At 37.6% G+C, this 23,656-nt stretch overlaps 1 protein-coding gene across 2 annotated transcripts in view; it reads left to right on the plus strand.

Moving 5' to 3' along the window:
* Positions 1–375: 375 nt before the first annotated feature.
* LOC131155775 (protein root UVB sensitive 1, chloroplastic) overlaps positions 376–23,656 on the plus strand; it is a 44,554-nt gene continuing 21,273 nt past the window's right edge. The window contains exons 1-4 of one of the 2 annotated variants that reach the window (XM_058109168.1): positions 376–1,463; positions 1,607–1,882; positions 21,670–21,726; positions 21,946–22,144. In XM_058109168.1, the coding sequence (XP_057965151.1) occupies positions 531–1,463; positions 1,607–1,882; positions 21,670–21,726; positions 21,946–22,144 (1,465 nt within the window). In that variant the 5' untranslated portion in view covers positions 376–530. The remainder of the gene's footprint in view (positions 1,464–1,606; positions 1,883–21,669; positions 21,727–21,945; positions 22,145–23,656) is intronic. The other variant, XM_058109169.1, reaches the window with a different exon arrangement.

The following is a 23,656-nucleotide window of genomic DNA, read 5'->3' on the forward strand; positions in this document are numbered from 1 at the left end:
ATATTAATTATGTTATATACTATATATCACTTATCCATATATATATTTATGAATATATATAACCATCATATTAGTTAACTTAATTAATTTAATTTAATAATAATTAATTATTTAATTAATTAAAAATAATTATAAATTTTTTTTAGGATTATAACTTTTGATATGTCCACATAATGATTTATTATGTGATTAACCTTTGAGATGTCAATGTATTTGTAATATGTTTTACAACAAAATAAAATAATTCTAAACTTTTTTGTATTTTTCTTTATTTCATTTACATTTATGAGGTTACGGCTTATTAATTTTGAAAACTAAATCTACATTAAATTTAATATAATTTTATTAAAATACTCACAAACTTGAATTCATTCCGAATCCCCCACACTAGACTACTCTAGATTTATCGGCGAAGATCATACCAGCTAGCGGCGAGTAACTGCTAGTTGCCCTCGCTTATTGAAGACGGGCGTATCGGTGAGAGAGAAGGGGGGAGAGAGAGAGAAAGAGAGAGAGAAAGAGAGAGAGACATGGGGTGTGCCTGCAGGCCCGTTTTCCTTTGGGGAAATTGTGAATTTACCCCTGCTGCGGCCATCTCTACAGCTTCCTGTTCCAGTGGTAAAACCCCTGCGACTAAACCCCTGCTGCACAGCCTGCACCACACCCTACTGTTCTCCCTGCATCGTCTCCGGGCTTCGTTTCCGCGCGCTGCAGCCGCCGCGGCCACCGCCGGCGGAACATTCCCCTTTTCTGTTATCATCAGAAACCCTACTATTTCTCCGCTTCATTTCCGTCTCCTTCGGCAGTTGGAGCAGTTCGACGGCGGCGGTGGAAACTGCAACAATGGCAACAACAACAAGATCAACGGCGGCAGTGGCGGCGGTTGGAATTCCTCCGGGGATTCCGAGGATGGGTCCTGGCGGGAGGACGGTTCTTCCTGTGCTTGCCATCCCTTTGACTTTTTCGTCTTCTTTTTGAACTGCTCCCGCGCGCTTGCATGCGATGGTGATTTAACACCGTCTTCGCACAAGTGGCCTTTCTTCTTCCTTTTGTCTGCATTAGGATGCTTCCTCTGTTGCTTGCTTATAGTCCCGGCTGCTGCGCTTGCAAGAGTTAGTTCTCCATGCGACGATAAAGAGAACCGGAAGGAGGAGGAGGAGGTTGTTTGGGAAGTGAGGGGAGGCAAGTGGACCAGGCTTATCCGTGATCCTTCGAAGGATGATGCATTTGTAGCTTCTGGGTCATCATTATCATTGTCGTCGCCTTCCACTACTTCTGAATCATTCTCATCATCCCTTGGCATAGAACCCAAGAACTTGTTGTTGCAGTGCAGGGATATCTTGGTGCGTTTGATGCTCCCGGAGGGTTTTCCTCATAGCGTCACCAGCGATTACCTGGATTACTCTCTGTGGAGAGGGGTCCAGGGTGTCGCCAGCCAAATCAGCGGTGTTCTTGCTACCCAGGTTGGTATCTAAGCCCTTCTCGTCTACGGAAAATTTTCTGTAGAGCCCCGGTGAAGTGCTTGAGATGTGCAAAAATCTTACCTTTGTTTTAGTACTCTCTGAACTTTGTGCCTATTCACTGATATACTCCCATAGAAATGCAGGCTTTGCTATTCGCAGTTGGTCTGGGAAAGGGGGCGATTCCGACTGCTGCAGCCGTTAATTGGGTTCTCAAGGATGGCATTGGGTATCTTAGCAAAATTCTTTTGTCAAAATATGGGCGACATTTTGATGTCAATCCCAAGGGATGGAGATTGTTTGCAGATTTTTTGGAAAATGCTGCCTATGGAATGGAGATCTTGACTCCTGCATTTCCTCAGTTCTTTGTTTTGATTGGTGCTGCAGCTGGGGCAGGACGGTCAGCTGCTGCGCTGATACAGGTAACTAGGAATAAGTCACTAGTGTGTTGCATTTGAGGGAATGGTGTTAATTTTGAGCCACTTGCTCGATTTCCAATATTAACATTGGGAGGTGTATTCACTTCAGTAATGATAAATTTTAATGTTAATTCTGCCACTGGATGAAGAAAATTGAATGAATTTGTAACCACTTAGAAGTAATATAAGAAGTGTATTGCATGTATCTAGTGCTGCATATATTGTGATGCTTCAATTCTAGACATTCAATACTTTTGGGTACTGGGGTCAAGCGTTGGCACACTTTCCTTCTCATAGCATAAAGACCTCCAAACATGCAGCTAAGGTTTTATTAGAAGAATGACGTTTTAAATGGCCTATTTATAGATTAGTGAGAGTTTATAGATTCATGGTTTAATGTGGATGCTGTGAGTTTTCTTAGCTTACCTTAACCCTTATTTTTATGGCAAAATATCTCCCATGTCATAGAGATTTCCAAGCATGAGGTTAATTGTTGTTAGAAGAAAGATGTTTAAATGATTTTTTGATAGGTTAGTGAGATTTTATTGATTTTCCATTTAGTATGGATGTTTTGAATACACATGTTAAACTTGAGTCCTGTTTTTTTGGGAAATGACATGGTTGCAGCATGTATATAATTTTTTAAGATAGATATAACTTGTTTATAATTTTTATATGTGCCCTTCTATTTTAATTGTTGCTAACAATTTTTTCTCTCTACAACAAAACTGATTTAAGAAGAATAGATTGAATAAAGTTTCAGGTTGTTGTCCAATTAGCTTAGTATCTAGTGTGTATTAGATGATAGCTAAAGTGCTGCTAATAATGTTGACTTTTGTGCTTAGTGATACTATTTGTCTTGTGCAAAGTGCTTTTATAGGAGGTGGCAGATTGTGGATGCTATGTTGGTTGCTAATGAGGTAGTGGAAGACATTCATTTTAGGAAGAAGAGTGGTATTGTTTTAAATTAGACTTGGAGGAGTGGGATCAGGAGCTGTTTGTCTAATGCTTATTTTTCTGTTATTATTGATGGCAGCCTAAAGAATGGTTTTCTTCTTCTAGGGGATTTAGGCAAATGATGTAGGAAGGTTCTAAGTAGCCCTAGTCCTACGATTGACCCTCTTTGCAGTACACACACAATATCACAATCTATGGGAAGAATTGAATACCAAGCATGAACATCACAAACATATTCTAATGATCACAAGTTGTTGAGATTTTGAAAACATATATGATTTGGTTTAAAAACCTTTAGTTGATCATTTCATTCAAGTAATAAAGTTCACTTTAAAAGATGTTATATTAGAAGTCTTAGAACACAAGTCCTAGCGTACAAATCAAATATCCCTAAGCATGGTACTAGCAAGGATGTTCATGTTGAAAATCTAGGAAGATTTAAAGAGAATGAACAAGGTTTTTCAATCAAGGATTCAGGTAGAGTTTCAAGGCTCACAAGGTACCTTTTGGGGCTGTTTTAGATTGTCACAAACATGGAATTGAAATGAGCTTACCAAAAGGTTCGGAATGACAAACACCAAGACACATGAGTACTCGATCACATCACGAACAAGCTTGTTGATCCTTAGGAATCTTGAGACAAGAATGAATCTTGAGGAAGGTTGTGGTTGTGAGCTAAGGAGTGGGTGTGTAGTGTTGATGATGACGTTGATGTTGTCATGGTCTCTCACCACCCAATCTCTGGGGAGACGGAACGTAGCCTCACGCTACTCACTCACAAGGAGAGGAATAAGATTCACAAGTTTAAGCAAAGCTTCCTTTTTAATTGATAATGCAAAGATACTTTTTACAACACAAGTGATGATATATTTATAGCCTTACATGAGCATGCACATGACTTGCACATGGCTTCTTAAGAGATTAAATAAAATACAAAAGTAAAATAAAATATTTTAAACATAGGTAATGAGGTTCCTAGGAAATAGTTTGTCATAGGAAATAGGTGCCTAGGAAGTAAAATAATTATGATAGTAGAGTTTAGGAACTTAAAATGAAATAAATGCTTCTTGAAAAAATAAGAATCTTTGACTTGCAAGTTGTCATGCTTATTGAAAAACCAAGACTCTTTGATTTGTAAGTTGTTATCCTCTTTCCAATCTAGCTTCCAAGTGAGGCTTCAATTGCCCCAAATAAAGTTCACATCCAATGGTGGACTTCGGATGGTCGTCCACGTGTCACAATATCCGCGAAAGATACTCGAGGTGCATGTTGATCCCCATTAGCAAAGGATTTGTTAACCCCTATTCCTTTTGGCCTAGATATGGATGTGTTGATTAGAATGATAGAGAGGACCATTGGTTGAGGGCTTTGAGGGGCATTAAGGTGGGTAAGGGGGAGGTTGTTGTGCCTCATTTGCACTAGGCACATGCAACCATTAAGGTGCATAAGGAGGAGGTCGTTGTGTCTCATTTGGTGTTTGCACATGACACCATTTTCTTATCAGATGACCATGTTGACTCTTCTGTTAACATTCTCACTATTTTGTATACTTCTAATGTACTGCTGCAATAGGGAACTCACATTCAATTCAATTCAAATTCATCAACAACTCCTACATCATGGTTTTCACACACTATTTATAAGAAAGCCTCTAAACACATGAAATTACACATAAACCCCTAAAACTAAATTACGTTACAAACATGCCCCAACATTTATACAAATATTACAAACAAGCCTCCAAAATACACATAATACTATACTAATTAAACTAAACACATAATAAAATACTAATTAAACCCAACAATTCTCAATAAAATTCTACTTAAGTAGTCTCCAACATGGATCTTCCCAAAGTCTTGCTTCTTGTCCTATATCAACTCTCCCCCAGTTAAAAAAAAAATTGGCCTCAAACTTGGAACTGTTGAGGATCAAAAGGGAGAAGCAAACTTGAACTCTTTGAATGCTAGCTTGAATGAGACAAGAAACCACATTCCATTGGTAGTACCATAAGCTTGACTTGAGATTTAGCATTAATGAACTCGTTGAGGATAACAAACTCTACAATAGAATGTTTGAAGGTCCTTAGATGTCTTCAAACACATTCATTGCCTTGCTTGTAGTGTTTTCAGGTTGAGTAACTTTGACATGATCAATAGTCTCAAATTCTTTGTCTTGGTTGATTGGTAGAGCAGGCTTCAAAATGATTTTCTTTCCATTATAAGCAGTACCCAAATCATCCAACCAAGGAGAACCAAGGTGTACATGACCAATCGTCATAGGTATGGTATCACACCAAACATGATCAAAATAGTCTCCCATTTGGATAGGAACCAAACATCTTTCATAAACATATATGTTAGTTTTACCAATCCAAGATATGTCATAAGGCTTTGGATGGGGTTCCGAATGAAGTTGCATACGAATAACACTGTTTCTAGAAATCACATTCATAAGGCATCTTCCATCAAAAATGAATTTGCATCCCCATACTTAAGAAAGGTATGGAATGGCTCAATATTATGCTTAAGAGTATGACAAAAGCCATTCATTTTTCTAGTAAGCTGTCACAATATTGGTGGATTTATTCATATATACTGCAACTATATATCACCAAAAGCCTTAAGACAATTTGCCCACAACCCTTGCTCTTAATTTCTCAAAACTGTCTTCAATTCACGTTTGATATTGATTGTCGTGCTGAAATGAAACAAATTCACAAAGAGAACTCACAAACACTGCTATGCAAACTGATTTTTAACTGCTAGTGATGACAACTCCATGCTCCAAAGTACTGATGGTAAAATAATTCTTCAATTTCTAGTGTTCCATGCCAAATTACCGCGCCTGCTTGCATTATGTTGCGTCGGTGATCAAAATACTATGCTGCATGCGAAAATATCATGGACTGGAGAAAACACCAATTTCTTGTAGCTGGGAACCAATTTCTCGTGATTCTGGCAGCAGGAGGGGAGTCTGGCAGGATCCCACTCACAATTGCCGGCATGTTGGGTGCGTGAGTTGGCGGTGGTGACTTTCCGGCATTAATTTCTGGGGCAAAGGAAGATCAATGAATGGGGAGTACAATGGTGTTGGTGGTGTGATGAGAAAAGCACAGGAGGATAGGGCTTTTGAAGAGCCAAGCCAACTGCTGGAGATGTTTTTGCCGGCACATGCAGTGTCCTCTGGTGGTCGGACAGCGATCAAAATTGGAGGGGAAGGGTTTCAGGGAGTTCTGTTTTTGGTGATGTGGGTGGTGTTGTAGAATCTAGGTTGTAAATTAGGGTTTCGAAGAATGGGACACGAATGGAATTTCAGAAAATGTTCAGAAACTGCAGAACTGCTTTTCTATTTAAAAAAAAAAAATGAAATTCAGAGAGAGAGAGAGAGAATTAAGAAACTGAAAGAGAGAAAAGAAGAAGATGGGAGGTTGGTGGAGCTGCTGGACAGAAACTGCTAAGAGACAGCAACAGAATTCAGAAATGAGAAGGAGAGTTGAGAGAGTTATGAGTGAGAATTAAAGAGAAGAAGAAGATAAGGTGAAGGGAGACCAAGAAGAAGAAAGAGGGCAGAAGGCTGCTGGGCAGCAGAGGATTAGGGACAGAGCAGGAGATCAGAACGGAGGAGAGAGAAAAAGAGGAGAAGAAATCAGAAATAGAGAAAATTGAGAGAATTAGAAGAAGAGAAGGGGAGAAGAACAGGGCATAAGAGAAGAGAGAAGGGGATGGTGTGGGGATTGAAATGGAAGAATGGAGAATGAAGTTGGGCGTTGATACCAAATGATGCAGGGGTAGCATCAAGGTTTTGCAGCCATAGAGAAATTAGAAGAGAGGAAGGGAAAGGGAGGAGAAAGGAGATAACAGGGGGAACTCACGTTCAATTCAATTCAAATTCATCAACAGCTCCTACATCATAGCTTTCACACAGTATTTATAAGAAAGCCTCTAAACACATGAAATTATGCATAAACCCTTAATTATATTACAAACATGCCCCAACATTACACAAATATTACAAACAAGCCCCCAAAATACACATAATACTACACTAATTAAACTAAACACATAATAAACTACTAACTAACCCAACAATTCTCAATACAATTCTTCTTAAGTAGTCTTCAACATGGATCTTCCCAAAGTCTTGCCTATTGTCCTACATCAAATTGTTTCCTTTGTCTTCAATTAATCTATTCTACACGATGGAGGAATTTGTTGCTACCATGGGATTCTTTCTACTACAATGAAATTAGTTTGAGAGAGAGCTCAATGTGATAATTGAACCAGAAACCACTACTATTTATGGCAGATTGCTTATCTTCTTTTATTAATCTAATTGGAATGAACATTAGCAACACACCGTGAGAAGTGTGTGAAACAAGAAGAGCAATGTATGAGCAGTATGTGAATAGAGTGACGAGAAGTGTGTAGACAGTAGCATTTGATGGTAACGATGTTAGACTCCATTGCCTCGTCATATTTCATCAAAGCACATATAAGAATTTTCCATTTTGCAAAATAAGATGGGTTAAAGCTAATCAAGGAGAAATCTAGAGGATCGTTGTCTCCCTTGGTTCTAAGGGTGTGTGAGTATTTTTGGGTAAGAGATCAACTTCAGCAATTTTGGTCAGAAGAATCAGTATATCCATTGTTTAAAAAGCTAAGATTTTAGAACCTACTAAGCCTTTTGGAGAATGAATTTTGGAAATTGGTTTCTATAAAAAAATTGTTTGATTCAGGCAAAAGAGCTTCCTTGGGAATCCTAAATGGAGATGAAGCTGCTAGGTGGTGGAAATTTTTTTAGATTATTGGATCAAATTACAAAAGGTCAAGGTTTGTTGACTCAATATGAGGGGAGACAAATTAAGTGTAGAGATTTTGGGTCTTTATATATATCATGGAAGGTCAAGAAGTTGTTTATTTTTATAGATTAAAGGAAAAACTGAGCTTTGTAGATATGATTGAATCTAGCGTTCAACTGGTGATGGATGGGAGCACTCATCTGAAAGTTTGACCAGAATTTGTAGGTTGGGGAAGAGAAGGGGGCTAGAGATTGTAGTTGGAACAAGAGAGTGGCAAGACAAGAACATTTGAAGATGTTCAATTTGAATTTTGCCTAAGTTTTGTTAAGGATGGGATAACAATTTGAGAGGGATGATGGATTGGGGCGTGGAAGGAATTTTAATGCGCCTTTTAGAATTTGGGCCTAGAGTTTGTGGTGGTTGCCCCATTATTTGAGAAGGAGAGCAGTGATATGGGTTGGAAGAGTTTGGGGTAGAAGGAGGTACAAGTAAGTAAGGCTTAAGTAAGACAGGATTTAGTAAGTCAGGCCCCAAAATGGGTGCTTGGGTTGGAGTTTAGAATTCCTTTTGGATTGCTAAATTGAAGCACAATTTTGAAGTCCCTTTTGTTGGGAAGGAAAAATGTATAGTGGAAGTTGAAGGTGATGAAGCTAGGTGGCAGAGGATTAGAAGGACCTGCAGAAGACATTTGAAGAAGTGTGGATGACATCAATATGATAAAGAGGGATTTGACAGACAACAATAGTTGACATGAAAAATAGTTATAACTTAAATGATTGTGGCTTTATTGAACAGTATGAACTTCCTTATGGCAGGCCAAAAGTAAGATTGTGACTAGGAGATTGTACAGGGAGAATATTTTATAATGGTGGAGGTTTTAATTTTTTTTTCTAAATTATTGCAAGAAACAAGGAAGATGAGGTGAGCGATTTTATGGAGAAGGATGTAGCAAAGGTGAATGTAATGGGAAAGGAGGTGATGTTTGGGGATGATAATTCGCCATTGTCGCAAGTGTTTGTGAGAAGGAGGAAGATGAGTATGGCATTTTAAGTGAACCTGAAAGAGGACTTTTCTAGAATTATCAATTGAAACCCACGACTTCAAAGATGTAGTTGACAACATGAACTATTAAAAATTTCTGAGGCATCAAGCGGGGGCATTGTGGACTTGGGAGGATGTGACTTAGTTATAAAGCGAGAGGGGGAGTATTGAACTTTGGGAGGAACTCTGAGAATTGACAGGTTGGTGTTCACCATTTTTAGGAAGGTGCAGGCCTTCAAACAGTGTAGTTGAGGAAGGATATTTGGCTCTATATAACTCAGATTCTACTTATACTGGTTCTGAGGTTAGTTTTGAGAGTCTTAGATAAATATTAGGTGAGCTGTGCTAAGATTGCTCAAGGGGTTTCTAAGCCTTTCAAAGGGATTCTTCCCATGCTAGTTGTCACGAATCAAGTTTGTTCAAGTCTTGCTTGTGATTGCTTATCTTGTGTGCACAATATGGGAACATCATGTAAATAATACTGTAGGTTTTATTATTGGAGGAGGATGACGACTTAGTGAAAACAGTGAGTGTAATTCCTTATTCTTTGATATTTCCTAGTGGTAGAGTGAGAGTAGTAGAGTGAGCTTTTAAGGGGAGGGTGAGTGTTCGTCAATCATTATAAAAATCACTAGTTATTGCAATCATGTTTAGCCTACTTGTATCCTACTTAACACATGTTGCTTATGGAGGTGTGAACAATGAATCGTGTTGCTTTACATTTTATCTTATGATTCTTGTTTGCTTCTTGCTTTTGCTTCATTTGCATTCGATGTGAATTTGTTTATGTGGTGAAACTATAAAATACTTTTGGTTGAGTAGTTTGCCACACGACCCTTCACAAGATGTGAGGCATTTGACTCGTAATAGATGGTATCGAAGCTAGGTTAACTATTTTGTGATTTAGTTGCCTTTGGATTGTGGGTTTGTATGAAGTGTCAATGGGAGAACCTTGTTGCACGCTATAGTGAGAGAATTGATGCACTAGAGGCATAGGTTGAGACAACCAACAACGTGGCTGTAGAAATGGCCCCACTTATGGAATGTGTTGATGCATTAGTGGGATCTAAAAAATAGTGGGATGGTTCCATTGAGGAATTGTTGGAGGATTTTTATGTTACATTAGAAGTGCTACAAATCATAAGTGAGCTTACTACCAAGATGAACATGATGGTTTTTGCTATTGGGAATTCCAATTCTCCAGGGGTAAAGTATGTCAATGCAAGGGTGCTAGAACCAAAGCATATAGGGGTGCCCGTGGTGCTATGGTGTTAGAGAACAACCTGTTTGACATTGAGCATTACTTTTTTGTGGTTAGGACTGACTTGGAAAAGGCAAAAGCATTGAGTGGTGATGCTAAGTTGTGGTAGCATGCCAAGTATGATGAGATTTAGAATGGACGGTGTGTAATTGATAGTTGGACATACTTGAAGAGAGCTCAAGTCCCAATTATTAACTAAAATGTTGAGTATAATGCTCGATACAAACTGCAAGATCTTTAATGCATTGTATAGCAAGAGAGAGTGAAACAACTTTTTGTTTTAATGTCGGATATTTAGGGCATGTTAGATAGAGAAGACAAGCTATTCTATTTCTTTGAAGGATTGAAACTATAGGCAAGGGCTGAACTTCATTTTCAAAAAGTTCAAGACTTTATTTTTGAACAAGTTACTGCTGAACACTTGATTGATTACGTTGGAGAGAGTTCCATCATGTCCAAAGAGAGTGACATCTTAGGTGGAAACAATGAAAAGTCTTTCAAGAGAGCAAATCCAAAAGTGGAAGCACAAACACCAAGGCATCAAACTTCAAAGGAAGATTCGTCATCCCAGTCTTTCAACACATCTAGTGGTAAGAGAAAGTTGGTGAGCTTCTTATGTCTAGGACTTCACAGAGTTGTTAATTACCTTATAAGTCATTGCTTAATAATTTGTAAGCTTCCATTATGTAGGAGACACAAGGATTGGATGAGGATGAGGAGGAAATCCCGAGGATGGGTGCAATGTAGTTATTGAATGCATTGGAGAGGCTGATGAATGAACCAAAAGTTACCCAAGCCAAAGGGTTGATGCTTGTGGATTTGTGGAAGTGTGAATCAATTAGAGCACCCGTGCTATAGTGATACCAAGGCTACTCATAGCTCTGGCTTATAGGGGGAAATGTAGAAACTCTTCTTTAATATGGAGAATGATTTAGGATGCATGAAAGCGGTTAACTTTGTAGCTCAACCTATTCATGGGAGTAGCCAGATAAGTGAGTGTGAAGCTTGGACATTGAATAATGGGCAGATTATGCGAGTTTCATTGCCATTTTGGTGCATGATTTCCAAGTGATACTTGGAAATAAATTCTTAAGGGAGACTGGGTGGCATCAATGTCGTTAGTTGGTTCCCTATGTTTGATAGAAGACCACCCTTGGTGCAAACTGTGCGAAGAAAGGGGACAATGAAAAGTTCCTTTTAGCGATGCAATTGAATAAGGGATTAAGAAGGGGTGAGCAGACATATCTTGCCTCGTTGGTGGTGGATGATGTAAGACAAGAGCGGGTGCCTGTTGCCATCCAAGATGTGTTGGAGGAGTACAAAGTTGTAATGTTGAATAAGCTATTGCACAACTGGCTTTTGTGGCAAGTGTAGAGCAAGGGTCAAATTGTTTACTGGCTAAAGGCTTTTGCTAAAAGTCCATACTAGATGGTGCACTAGAGTTAGCAGAGATGAGGAAGCAACTTGATGAGTTATTGGAAGTGGGTTATATGCGTCTTTCCAAAGCAATGGTCGGAGCACCGATGTTATTTTTTAGAAGAAACATGATGAGAGCATGCGAACGTGAGTAGACTATTGTGTGCTAAACAAAGCGATTGTGCAAAACAACTATCCCATTCTACTGCTTTTTGATTTGTTTGATTAGCTAAGTCATGCCTAACTTCACCAAACTTGACTTGCGGTTAGGTTACTATCAAGTGAACATAGCAAATGGTAATGAGCCAAAGACCACTTGTTTGACATGGTATGAGGTGTGTAAAATCTTGGTGATGCCATTTGGGTTGACAAATGTGCCCGCAACTTTTTGCATATTGATGATTGATGAATTAGGTGTTTCAAGACTATTTTGACAAGTTTGTTGTGGTACCTTGATTGACATGGTTGTCTACAATTCCATTTTGGAGGAACATGAAGAGCATCTATGGAAGGTGTTTGACGACTGAAGGAGAACAACCTTTATGTGAAAAAGAGAAGTGCTCTTTTGCTCAGAGGAGTATCAAATTTCTTGGTAATGTTGTTAAACAAGGTCGTATCCAAATGGATTTGGAGAAGGTGAGAGATATTTAGAATTGGAAGATCCCAATGATAGTCAAGGAGTTGCATTCCTTTCTTGGGTTTGCCAAGTACTATCACAAGTTTGTGGAGGGTACTCAAGAAGGATTGCCTCCTTAACTAAATTGTTGAAAAAAAATGTCGTAGGTGGGTTTGGATGCAGGGGGTGCTATGGAGCCCTTTACAATTTATGGAAGCTATGACGTGAGATCTCGTACATGTTCTTTCAAACATCATAAAGCCCTTTGGAGCATAGACATATCCATCATACTATGCTCTTGGTGCAACGTTGTTATAGGATGAGAATCCTATTACGCATGAGATCCGTAAGTTTAGTGAAGCTAGGAGGAAGCATGCAACCCAAAGAAGAGGTTCTAGTGGTGATTTATTGTCTATGCATGTGACGACACTTCCTACCTAGGTTTAAGCTCATGGTAAAAATAAATAAATCAGTTCTTAGCCATTTCTTTACACAACCAACTTTTTCCCTCGAGTAGGTTCATTGGCAAGAGGAGCTTGATCTCTTTTTCGAGCACGATGCGGGGTGGATGAATCAAGTTGCAAATGCATTGGGTAGGAAGGTCGAGCTTGCGGCCTTACAATTGGTAACACACTTGATAGTAAGTACGGTTACCATGAGAATGCAGGAGTGCATTGAAGAGTGAATCAAGTCGCATATGCACCGAGTAGGAAGGTTGAGCTTGCAACTTTACAATTAATAACACATTTGACGATATATAAGGTTACCATGACAATGCAGGAATGGGAGTGCATTGAGGAGAACCTTGTTAAAGATCAATTGCTCAAAATCTTTTGAAGTTGGTGGAAGAGGGCAAAGTGCGCTAGCTCTGTGCATCGAGATGGTGACCCAAGGGAGACACCATTGCAAGTGGCATGATACCATGTGGGTGGGTTTCCTAGGATTGCATCAAACTTTGGCATTGTTGAAGCAGAGGTATTATAGGCCACACATGTGTGATGAGGTGGTTGAGTATGCTCAAACTCTTCTCATCTTGTTGGGAAGACAAGGTGAGCGGAAAGACATTGCAGGGCTGTTGGAGACCCTTTTAAGTACCAACAAGATCGTAGGAGAGTGTCTTAATTGACTTCATTGCCAAGCTATCCAGATTTAAGGAAACAAGGTATATACTTGTGGTTAGGGGTGTAATCGGTTTGGCTCGGTTCGGTTATGGGCCAAACCGTAAATTGAACTGAACCTTGCAGTTTTTGGAATTCCCAAACTGAAATTGAAATCAAAATCAAACCAAATTTATTATCCCATGGAGAACCAAACATTTGGCGGTTCAGTTACGGTTTTTTCAGTTTTTAACCGATTTTCTAAATATTCAACAATTATTTTGCACAAGGGTTGTTGAGAATCTATTGGCCATTTTGATTTTTTTTAATGTTTCATAATTTTAACAAAATTAAACCTGTTAAATAGTTTAGACAAATGAGAACGTGTTGGTCTTGTTGGACCTTTTCTTTTTGTTCCTAATTCCTACTAGCTTAGTTGCTCCTACAAACCATCATAATGCAAATTACATATCAATTAACCACAATGTTCCAATCCTTGGGCACTTTAATGATTAAATCTCTCTATCCCTAATTTCAAAATACAAGCAAGCAAATTCTTTGGCACTTTAATTATTAGGTTTATTTGTTTCTAATTACCCAAAATAAACAAACATTCACAGTGAACAAAGAAATATGAAATATCCCAAATTACAAATAAAAAATAGACATTCAAATTGTTCAGCGAAAGAGAAAATCAGTGGTTTTAAATTTTAATGAGTTGAAGTCATCCACATTCTTCAATCCATATTCTTCAATTCTCTAATCTCCATACAGGCATCATTCATGGTACCTAATAAAATGAAACAATATGAAAGTTATAACTAGATAAAATTAAATTGACAATCAATGTTCATAAAAAGAGATGAATACATAATCTTACCAATATATCATTGACGGTGTCAATATTAGAAGAATTTAGGCCAAATTTATCAAATTTTGAAATGAATGAAAAATTCATTAAATTAGAGAAAATAAATATGAAACAATAATTAGAATAAAACAACTAGGAAATGTGAAAAAGATGTCGTAAGAACTTATTTTTTACCTTTCTCAAGTTTATCAAGTTCTTCAAGGCTTTCTTCATAGTTTAGTGGTAATGGTGAATTTCATAACCAATCTTGAGAACATATAAGAGCCTCCACAATTTTAGGAGTCAATGATGTTCTGAAAGAATCAAGAACACGACCTTCCATACTAAATGCAAATTCAGAGGCTACAGTAGCTATAGGGGTAGCCAAAACATCACGTGCTACTTGTGAGAGATACCTATCAAGATCACTCTTGCCTTCCCCACCTTCTTTTTCTGACCTATGCCTCTTGAATTTATCTACCATAAGCATCCTTATCTTCAGTGATGGTTGCTCAGCATCCACCATACACCACTAAAAGAATTAGAGCCAATTTTTGAAGTTTTACCACCTGGTCCTTTGCATTGTCTACCCCCATTTTTGTACTCATCAAACATAGAAAAAATAACATCTTTCACCTTTTTACTCAAAATTGAAGATGTAGGAGAAGAAATAGTCGAGAAAGGCCCCACTCCACATACTCTAACTTGTATTGAGGATCAAGAAAGGTGGCAACAAAAATCATCATGTTCAATTTTTTTGGATTCCCCAATAATCGTCATATTTATGTTTCATTTTGAATGCCATTTCACTTAATTCAAAATCATCACTATTGCACCAGTCTTCCAACAAAGCATTAACCATGCAAATTTCATTGAAAAAAGTATTAGAAGTCACATAATTAGAGCCAGAAACACACAAAGTGAATTCATAGAAATATTCTAAGAATTGCACCATCCTCCTCACATTATCCCAATCATCTTCCATTAGCTTTCCTTTTCCACCATCTCTCGAAAGATCAAGTGCAAAATTTCGATCTTTTTCATCATATCTATCAAAAACTTCTTGAAATTTTTGAGCAGTGTCCAACATCATATATGTGGAATTCCATCTAGTAGGCACATCCAAACACAAATGTTTTTTACAATTAACCTTTTTCTCATTTGCACACTAATTTTGCAGTTCTACCAGGTGATTGCCTAATATATTTTACTGCTTGCCTAATTCGAAGTACCAAATCTCCTATAAGTTTCAATCCATCTCGCAGAACTAAATTAATGATATGTTCAACGCACCTCGTGTGCAAGAACTCACCATTGAGCACACTATCCTTCCAATTGTTCACCGTTCTCTTTAAGTAACTAATGGCTATACCATTAGAACTTGCATTGTCCACAGTAATAGTAAAAACTTTATTTATTCCCCAATTTTAACAAAGCTTTCTCAATAGCAAAACCTAACATTTCCCATCGGTGATTAGGAATTGGACCAAAACCTAAAATTCCTTTTTGTAACCTCCATTCAATGTCCACAAAATGCACAATTCAACACATGTAACTAACATTCTGTAAAGAAGTCCAGGTGTCTGTTGTAAGGCAAACTTGTTGACAATTATGTTAAATTTTTTTTTTCAATTTCTTTTTCTTTTCTCCACATAAAAAAATGATCCCTTGCCACTATCATTCGTGATGGAACCTTAAATCTAGGTTCCATGGGCTACAAAAATGTTTAAAACCTTGTCCCTCCACAAATCTAAAAGGTAATTCATCCACTACCACCATATATGCTAAAGCCTTTCTAAGAACACCTGCATCATCTTTTTGGCATGTTAATTATTTTTCTTCCATTTTTGTTTCTAGTTTGAAGTTAATTTGTGATTGATTACGATCACGAGGTCTCCTATAGGGATATTTAGCACATGTATTGAAGTGATTCCACCAAACTCTTGTTCCATTTCTTCTTGAATCAGCACAGAACACTTTCGGATGGTATTTACATTGAGCTTTTACCTCTTGAATGTCATCAACACATAATCTAGTAAAATGGTCCCATACCTTTGATCTTGATTTAAATTTCCTCTTCTCACCCAACTTTGTTCCTGAAGTAGCAACATTTTCTCCTGATTTTGTATTCATGCTCGGGCTTGGACTTGGGTTTGGGCTCAAACAAGGAGTTGTATTGAGACTTGCGTTGTCCCCAATTTCAAACATCTATAAAAATCATGTATAATTGCAAATTCATTAGATTTGAAATATAAACTAATATTGAACACTCACAATCTCATATTCTCTATAATATTTGAGAAGCTAGTGCATGATGAAAGAGATTAAAAAAATAAAAAACAGAGAAAACCTATATGTCCAACTATATTTATCAACGCAACTTTGTTATGAAGATCAGTGAAGCATAATAGTGACTACTATAGCTAATATATATAAATAGAGGTAAAAGCTAGTATTCGTTGTTATTTGTTTGAAAATTAAAATTAAGACAAAAAGGGTGAAATATAAAGAAATTCATAACAAGAAAAAAATTGAAAAGCAAAAAGTCTAGTACATAAAATTCAATTAATTTTGAAAAATTGGAAAAGCTAAGATAAGCCATAAAAAATTTAGGAAATTTTCAAACTGTATACACAACAACATAATCAATAAATTTTATCCACTATAATCAAGGAAAACATTAATCATATATCAAAACATTAAGTAAGAAACAAAAATTTAAGCATGCAAAATCAATAAACACACTTCAAGCAAATCAAGCCTATCAAAACACTACGAAACCAAGCTTCCTAAAACCAAGAAATAAACTTAAACTCATTTTGGCTCAAATTTAAACAAAAGAAAACAGTTCCATACCTTGCAGTCTCCACCGCTGCACTGATACGGAGAATGGAAGATTTGAAAACGGCGGGTCTCTAGTCCTCCCTTGACTCAACAAAGTCAAATTGGAAACCCGATTCTCCAGTCTGTGAGAATTCAAAGTAATGCCACTTATTACTAAAGCAGAAAGCATCAGAATGAAAAGCCATATGCAAATTTATACACACACAACATAGGTACTCAAAATTTCAAAAACTCTATCCCGAAAAATGATTATTGAACAAAACCCTAGTTGTTATCCTAAGAGCCAAGATCATTAGATTTATCACACACTCCCTCTCTCCCCACACACATTGACATCAATGATCAAACACAACAAAAATGCAAAAGAGAAAAAAAATCCACAAAATAAAAGAGAAATTACTGATAAAATCAGCGTGGGGATCGGTGACGACGGTGAGGCAAACTGTACTTCAGGTCCTCAGCTGCTTCTTCCTAGTGCTTGAGAGGGCAAGGGAGGGTGGCAGAGGTAGGGCCGCCTGCCGCAATGACATGTCAACGGCAACGACTTAGAGCAGTGCATTTGCGTAGAGGGCAGAGGTAGAGGGGAGTCGAGACTAAGAGTCTAAGAGTCTGAGGGAGTGAGGCAGTGAGAGTGATAAAATCGGCGACGACAGAGAGGCAAACTGTACTTTAGGTCCTCAGCTGCTTCTTGCTAGTGCTTGAGAGGACAGGGGAGGGAGGCAGAGGTAGGGCCGCCAACAGCAACGACGCGTCGACGACAGCATCTCAGTGTAGCGTAGCTGCGCAGAGGGCAGAGGTAGATTGGAGTTAGGACTGAGGGTTTGGAGTCTGAGAGAGTGTGACAGTGAGAGTGAAATGAAATCATGAGCGTGAATGATTTGTGAAGTGTGAAAGATACCCTCGTCTTAGTATCATATATATTGAGGAACCGAATCTAGTATGGTGCAACCTTGGATTAACTGATTAAATGGACCAATCATAATTAAGTAATCATATTAATTTATATATAAAATTTAAATTAAAATCGATTTTTTTGGTTTTTTGGTTCGATTATATTTTGGAAATTGAAATCGAAACCAAATTTAAAAGTTTATATTTTCTAAAACCGAAACTGACACTGAATACCGAAAAAACCAAATCTCTTGTGATTTCAGTCCCGTTTCGGTTTGGTTTTCAGTAATTTTTGTACACCCCTAATAGTTGTGGTTATGGTTAGGTTTTCAAAATATGGTTTACCAAAATTGAAGCACTGTTCGGTAGAGGAGACCACATTTTTTTTTTTTTCAAACATTTTGTGAAGTATAGGGTTTTCCCCAAGATATTATTAGTGTCTAGAAACAAAATTCACAAGAAACTTCTAGAAAAAACATTTTAGAATCCTCAGTTCTCAACTTGACATCTCTTTTAGCTCCCACCCTCAAACAGATGGGCATATAAGAGATTCAACAAGCTACTAAAGGAGTGCTTGTGCCATTTCCTCACCACTAACCTGAAAAGTTGGACAACTACTTGATGTGGCTTAGTTCTATTTCAATGCCCAAAAGAGCTCGGTAACCAACTAAAGTCCTTTTAAGCTTGTAACATGCCAGCAGTTGCTGTTACCTCATACAATGGATAAGCTGTACAAAAAAATGTTTGAGAGCATATATCTTCACCAAATAAAGGAGACAGAATGTGGAGATTACCTACGCGTACCTAGAGAAAGCTTCCAACAAATAAAGAAGTGGGCAGATCAAGGAAAAATACCATTGCACTTCAACATGGGTGACTTGGTGCTTGTTATGCTCCATCCATAAAAGATTAGGTCACCACGAGGTCGATGTAGGAGACTAGTTAGGACTAGTCCCTACCTTGGCCAATGTCAGGAAGGTGTTTTAACAAGATTGATCCTTCACTTGGATGAAGGACATCATGTGTTTTACATTAGCTACCTTAAGCCATTTATCACTGACATTGAAGAGTAGTCAACTAGAGTGTTGCTAAAGACATCACAACCTAACATACAAGAAGTTCAAGATATCCAATAGAGAGTTCACATTGTCAAGGAAGAAGCAACATGAGTTCTTAGTGAAGCGGGAGGGCCTCATAGATGAGAATAATGTTTCCTCAATCACATTGATGTTTCCTAGTGGTAGAGTGAGAATAACATAGAAAACTCTTTTGAGGAGGCGGGGGTGTTCATCAGTCATTGTAAGCCTCACTAGCTATTGTAATTGTGTTCAACCTACTTGCCTCCTTCACTAAACACACATTGCCTATGATGGCGTGTGAGTGTGAATATGAATTGCGTAGCTTTACGGTTTATTGTGTGACTCTTGTTTGCTTCATGTTTGCTTATTGCTTTTGCTTTATTTGCATTCAAAGGTTGTGAATTTGTTCATGTGGTGAAATTGCGGAATGTTAGACAACCACTTCACCTAAAAGCTTTAGCTGTTGGGTTGTGGGCCAACAATGTACATCAAGCTTTGACACTCCCCCACATGTGTAGCCCGACAGCTCGTGGAAAGATAAACAGGAAGTAACACCCATTATAGGGAATATAATAATTTTTAAACCCCACACAATAAATGTGGGCAATAAGACCTGAACCCAAGACCTTTTGGTAACCCGCTCTAATACCATGTTGTAAAGTTAGAGATGGAGGAAAGATGAGGAGAGACAAGAAGAAGAAAGTAAGAGAAAGGAGGAGGCATTAGTAAATTGAGAGTTATGTATGGCTCCTGGCCTACCTTTTTATATATTAATAATAAAATTCTTTTAAGGACAAAAATACCCCCACTCACACAACCTAATTGCTGAAATAACCCATTCTCTTATAACACATTATTCTTTTGTTGACCAGTTAAGCTAGTGTGCTACAACTAGTGCTGCATGATACTTCATATGGGGTGGAGTGTTTGGTTTGTGACACGAGGTGATTTGCTTGAGTTATTAAATATTTCTTTGTGTAGAGAGAAGGAACTAAGGTGGCGATGGAGGATATAACTATTTGTCTTTTAGGGGGTGAGAGAGATCAAAGAGATTTGTAAGCCCTTTTGGCATACATGGGGATTAAATTGGTGAGTTCTTTAGGCAAGGAGCTTAGCGTGGGTGTTTCACCTAAGACCTATAATAGAAAAAAAGGGTTCAGAAACTGTTGAAAAATTAGAATCTTCAATTAATTTTGAGGGTGGGAAAGGGTTGGGTGAAGGGTATATGATTGTTAAAATATGAGTTTAATGAGGTCCAATGTTAGTGGGTTAGGTGATTCTAAGAGGAGATTTAGTTTGAGAACTAGTGTTCTCTAGACATGTTGCTCTTACATGAAATTAAATTAGAATGTGTAGATGGGGTATTATTAGGGAGATCTAGCCTAGTAGCTGAAAATATTGAGCTACTCTATCTTTATAAGGGACATGTGGAGGAATAGAGGAATATTAATGGTTTGGGTCACTTGAGTGGCAACTATAGTTGACTTTATTTTAAAAGATTTTAAATTATTATTTTTTCTTTCTTTTTTTGTGCTTAGGTGTAGGGGAGAGGGGAGACACTTGGTTAATTGGGAGGTGGTATGTTGGTTGAAGGAAGATGGAGGGCTGGGATCTTGGTAATGTGATGTCTAAAAGACACTCTTTTGGCTAAATGGTTATGGTGGTTTCCCTTGAAATAAATTCTCTTTGGTGCAAAGTAATAAAAAGTAAATATGGCATACAACTATGCAAGATAATGGTTTGGATGCCAATTTGGGCTGTAGGAGTTCTTTAGGAAGTCCATGGAGGTTCATTTCGCAGGTTTACCCCGTGTTTCTTCCTCTAACAAAGTTTCAATGGGGCATAGGTAATCACATTAGGCTTTGGGAAGATATTTGGGTGGAGGAGTTGCATTATCCTGTTCCTTGCTTGCCTTTATCATCTTTCTTCTTGCCACAAATATTTGATTTCCTCATTTCTCATTTTTGGGAGAGATTCCTTTTCTTGAAACTTACACTTTAGAAGGGTCTTAAATGATAGAGAGGTGGAGCAATTGTATTTTTTGCTCTTTGTGTTGGAGGGTTGTCATATCTCCTGTATGAGTGATGGTAGGCTTTGATCTTTGGATTCATTGGGAGATTATTCTTGTAAATCTTTCTTTTCTTACCATATTAAGGCTGATTTGCTATTTCCTCTCTATTGGGGTATATGGGAGGCTAAAGTTCCTTCTAAGATAAAGGCTTTTGTTTGGCTGGTAGCATTAATAGAGTTAATACCAACACTTTGTTGCAGAGCAGGAGGCCTTCAAGAATCTTTGTGTCTTATGTGTGGGAATTGTTCTGAGGATGCATCTCATAGTGTCTTCATGGTTCATTTGCTTGGGGCCTGTGGAATACATTTTTTGGAGTTCTTAGTGTAGAGTGGGTTTGTACAAAGTTGTTGGAGAAGTTCTTGTTTAATTCTTTTACTGGTTTTGGTAAGTTAAGGATGTTAGAGGCTGTTGAGGTGTGTTATATGCGCTGTGTTATGGGCACTTTGACTGGAAAGAAATGCAAGATTTTTTTTTTTTTTTGGGGGGGGGGGGTAAGAGATTATCAATGGGGCTTCTTTGGGACAGGTTGCGGTATTTGGGCTTTATACTGCAGGCTGTTTTAAGTGCTGCTGCTTTCAGGATGTTATCTGAGATTGGGTGGCTAAGTTGATGTATTTTTTCTTTTCCCTGTGTTCACGAGTGAGAACTTGTTTTCTGCATTCCCATCTGTTTCTTGCTACTTTCAATAAAACTTATTTTTCTATAAAAGATGTGTGTGTGTGTGTGTATTTATGTCATATTTTCCTTAGCATTCCGCCTGTCTTTTCATTTACTTTGTTTCACACGGCCTGATCCTTTTGTTATTCTTATCATATCTGTGCATAACAATATGCATATTCTAAGAGTAGAAACTCATCACTTGACAGGCTGCTACAAGGAGCTGTTTCTATGCAGGCTTTGCTGCTCAAAGGAATTTTGCTGAGGTAAAGTACAGTTTCCTTCTAGCTATTTCAATTTAGAAATTTGAATGTAAATGCTTTTCAGGATCTCCGCTTCATTACCATGATATGTTTGATAACAAATGACATGTCTTTGAAAATAAATTTCTTTGAAAATTATTCACCATGATCTATGGTTTATGCTTCTTGTTTTCTTATTTAAATTGTGGCATTTAATATTCTTATAGAAATAATAAATGGCAGGTTATAGCTAAGGGTGAAGCACAAGGAATGGTGAGCAAGTCTATTGGCATCATGCTTGGCATTGTGTTGGCCAGTTCTGTTGGATCCTCCACGACTCTTACCCTTCTTTCATTTGGTTTGGTGACTTGGGTCCATATGTTCTGCAATCTGAAATCCTATCAATCCATTCAATTGAGGACTTTGAATCCATATCGTGCGAGTAATTTCTTTTTCCTTCTTTTATACCTAATGCAATGGAACTCTTACTGTGTGTGAAATATGAAGCTAATGCTGATGTGATCGGCCCCATGGTTATCAAAATTCTGATCTGGATTGTGTGATCCTATGATCCTATGACCAAGACTTGCCCAATAGATCTGGATTGTATGTAGAATCAGAGTCAAGTAGGATCCCAGTAGGATTGTAGGATCCTAATAGGAGTGTAGGAGTGATCCTATTTGGGATCCTACTAATCCCATGGTATTAAAAATCGGTGTGTAGCGCCCATAACCAATGTTATGTAATGGTATTAGTGGTTTCCAAGACTGTTATGGGGTGATATCTCGGAGGTATGCCGTTGCACAACCGTAATGGGTGTTACGAAAGATTACGAGCCATTATAAGCTGTTATGGACCGTTACAGTGACAGATTGGCTGTGAATAACTAAAATGGGTTTTTTAGTCCTGTTTTTGCATTTCCCCTCTCTTTTCCCTTTATTGAAGCTTAGAAACACAATTTTAAGTTGGTTTATTAAGTTACTGATTTTTTTATCATTTTTTGGGTTTATTTTCCTTGACATTTAGTTTGCATTTTTCAAATAACAACCATTAAAATATACCCAAATTTTTTTATCATTAAATTACATATGTTCATTTTCTATCTTCTCTTTAATTTTTTTTCCTGTTTTCTTATAGTAGTTTAGAGACAATTGATTCTATTGTTTTTCTTGTTTAGCATATGAAATTCTATATTTTATTTTTTGGATGACAAAACTTCCATATTTTATATATTTTTTTATATTTATGATTTCTTGGTTTGAATTTCCCTTATAATCAATAAAGTAGTGAAAAGTAGCAAATGCATGCTTCTTCTTGTCAATAGCAACTAAACAACCAAGATGACATCCAAGACTTGTAGTATATGCTACATTTAAATTAATTAAATTTACTAAAAATCATTTAAAGCATTAGCATATAGGATTTTAGGATCAAAGCATCTGAATCTGTATGTTTTTAAGAAGTTTGCTAATGGGAAAAATGAATTCACGGACATGGTGACCATTACCTCTTATATAACATCTGTGACTATTACAGCGCGACCGTTACCATTATGCAGACCGTTACCGTTATCTAAAATCGAGTTTGATCCTACTTGTGCTACAGAGTATGGATTTTTTTCTGTTTAGAAAATTTTAAAGAAAAACACCCAGTTTATATTTTTATTGGCCCAAACACTTCACTTTTGCAACAAACACAAAATTTGGTCCAATTAGCTCAAATACATGAAAATTAGGGCAAAATAACGAGCATCTCCTGGGGATTTGCTTGTTCCAAGTCAAGAGAACAGCTCAGCGTCTCCTGAAAGTTCTCTTCAAAACTGAAAGCGCTCCAAGAGCTTATATCTCTTGATAGGCAGATTCTGAGTTACTTATGAGCATGCTGGGACTGTGCCTACTACCAGCAGCAGCAGAGGCCAGCTGAGAGCTTTGTGATCAGCAGAGAGCTTCAACAA

Source organism: Malania oleifera, chromosome 5, assembly GCF_029873635.1.
Source record: "Malania oleifera isolate guangnan ecotype guangnan chromosome 5, ASM2987363v1, whole genome shotgun sequence".
Lineage (NCBI taxonomy): Eukaryota > Viridiplantae > Streptophyta > Magnoliopsida > Santalales > Ximeniaceae > Malania > Malania oleifera.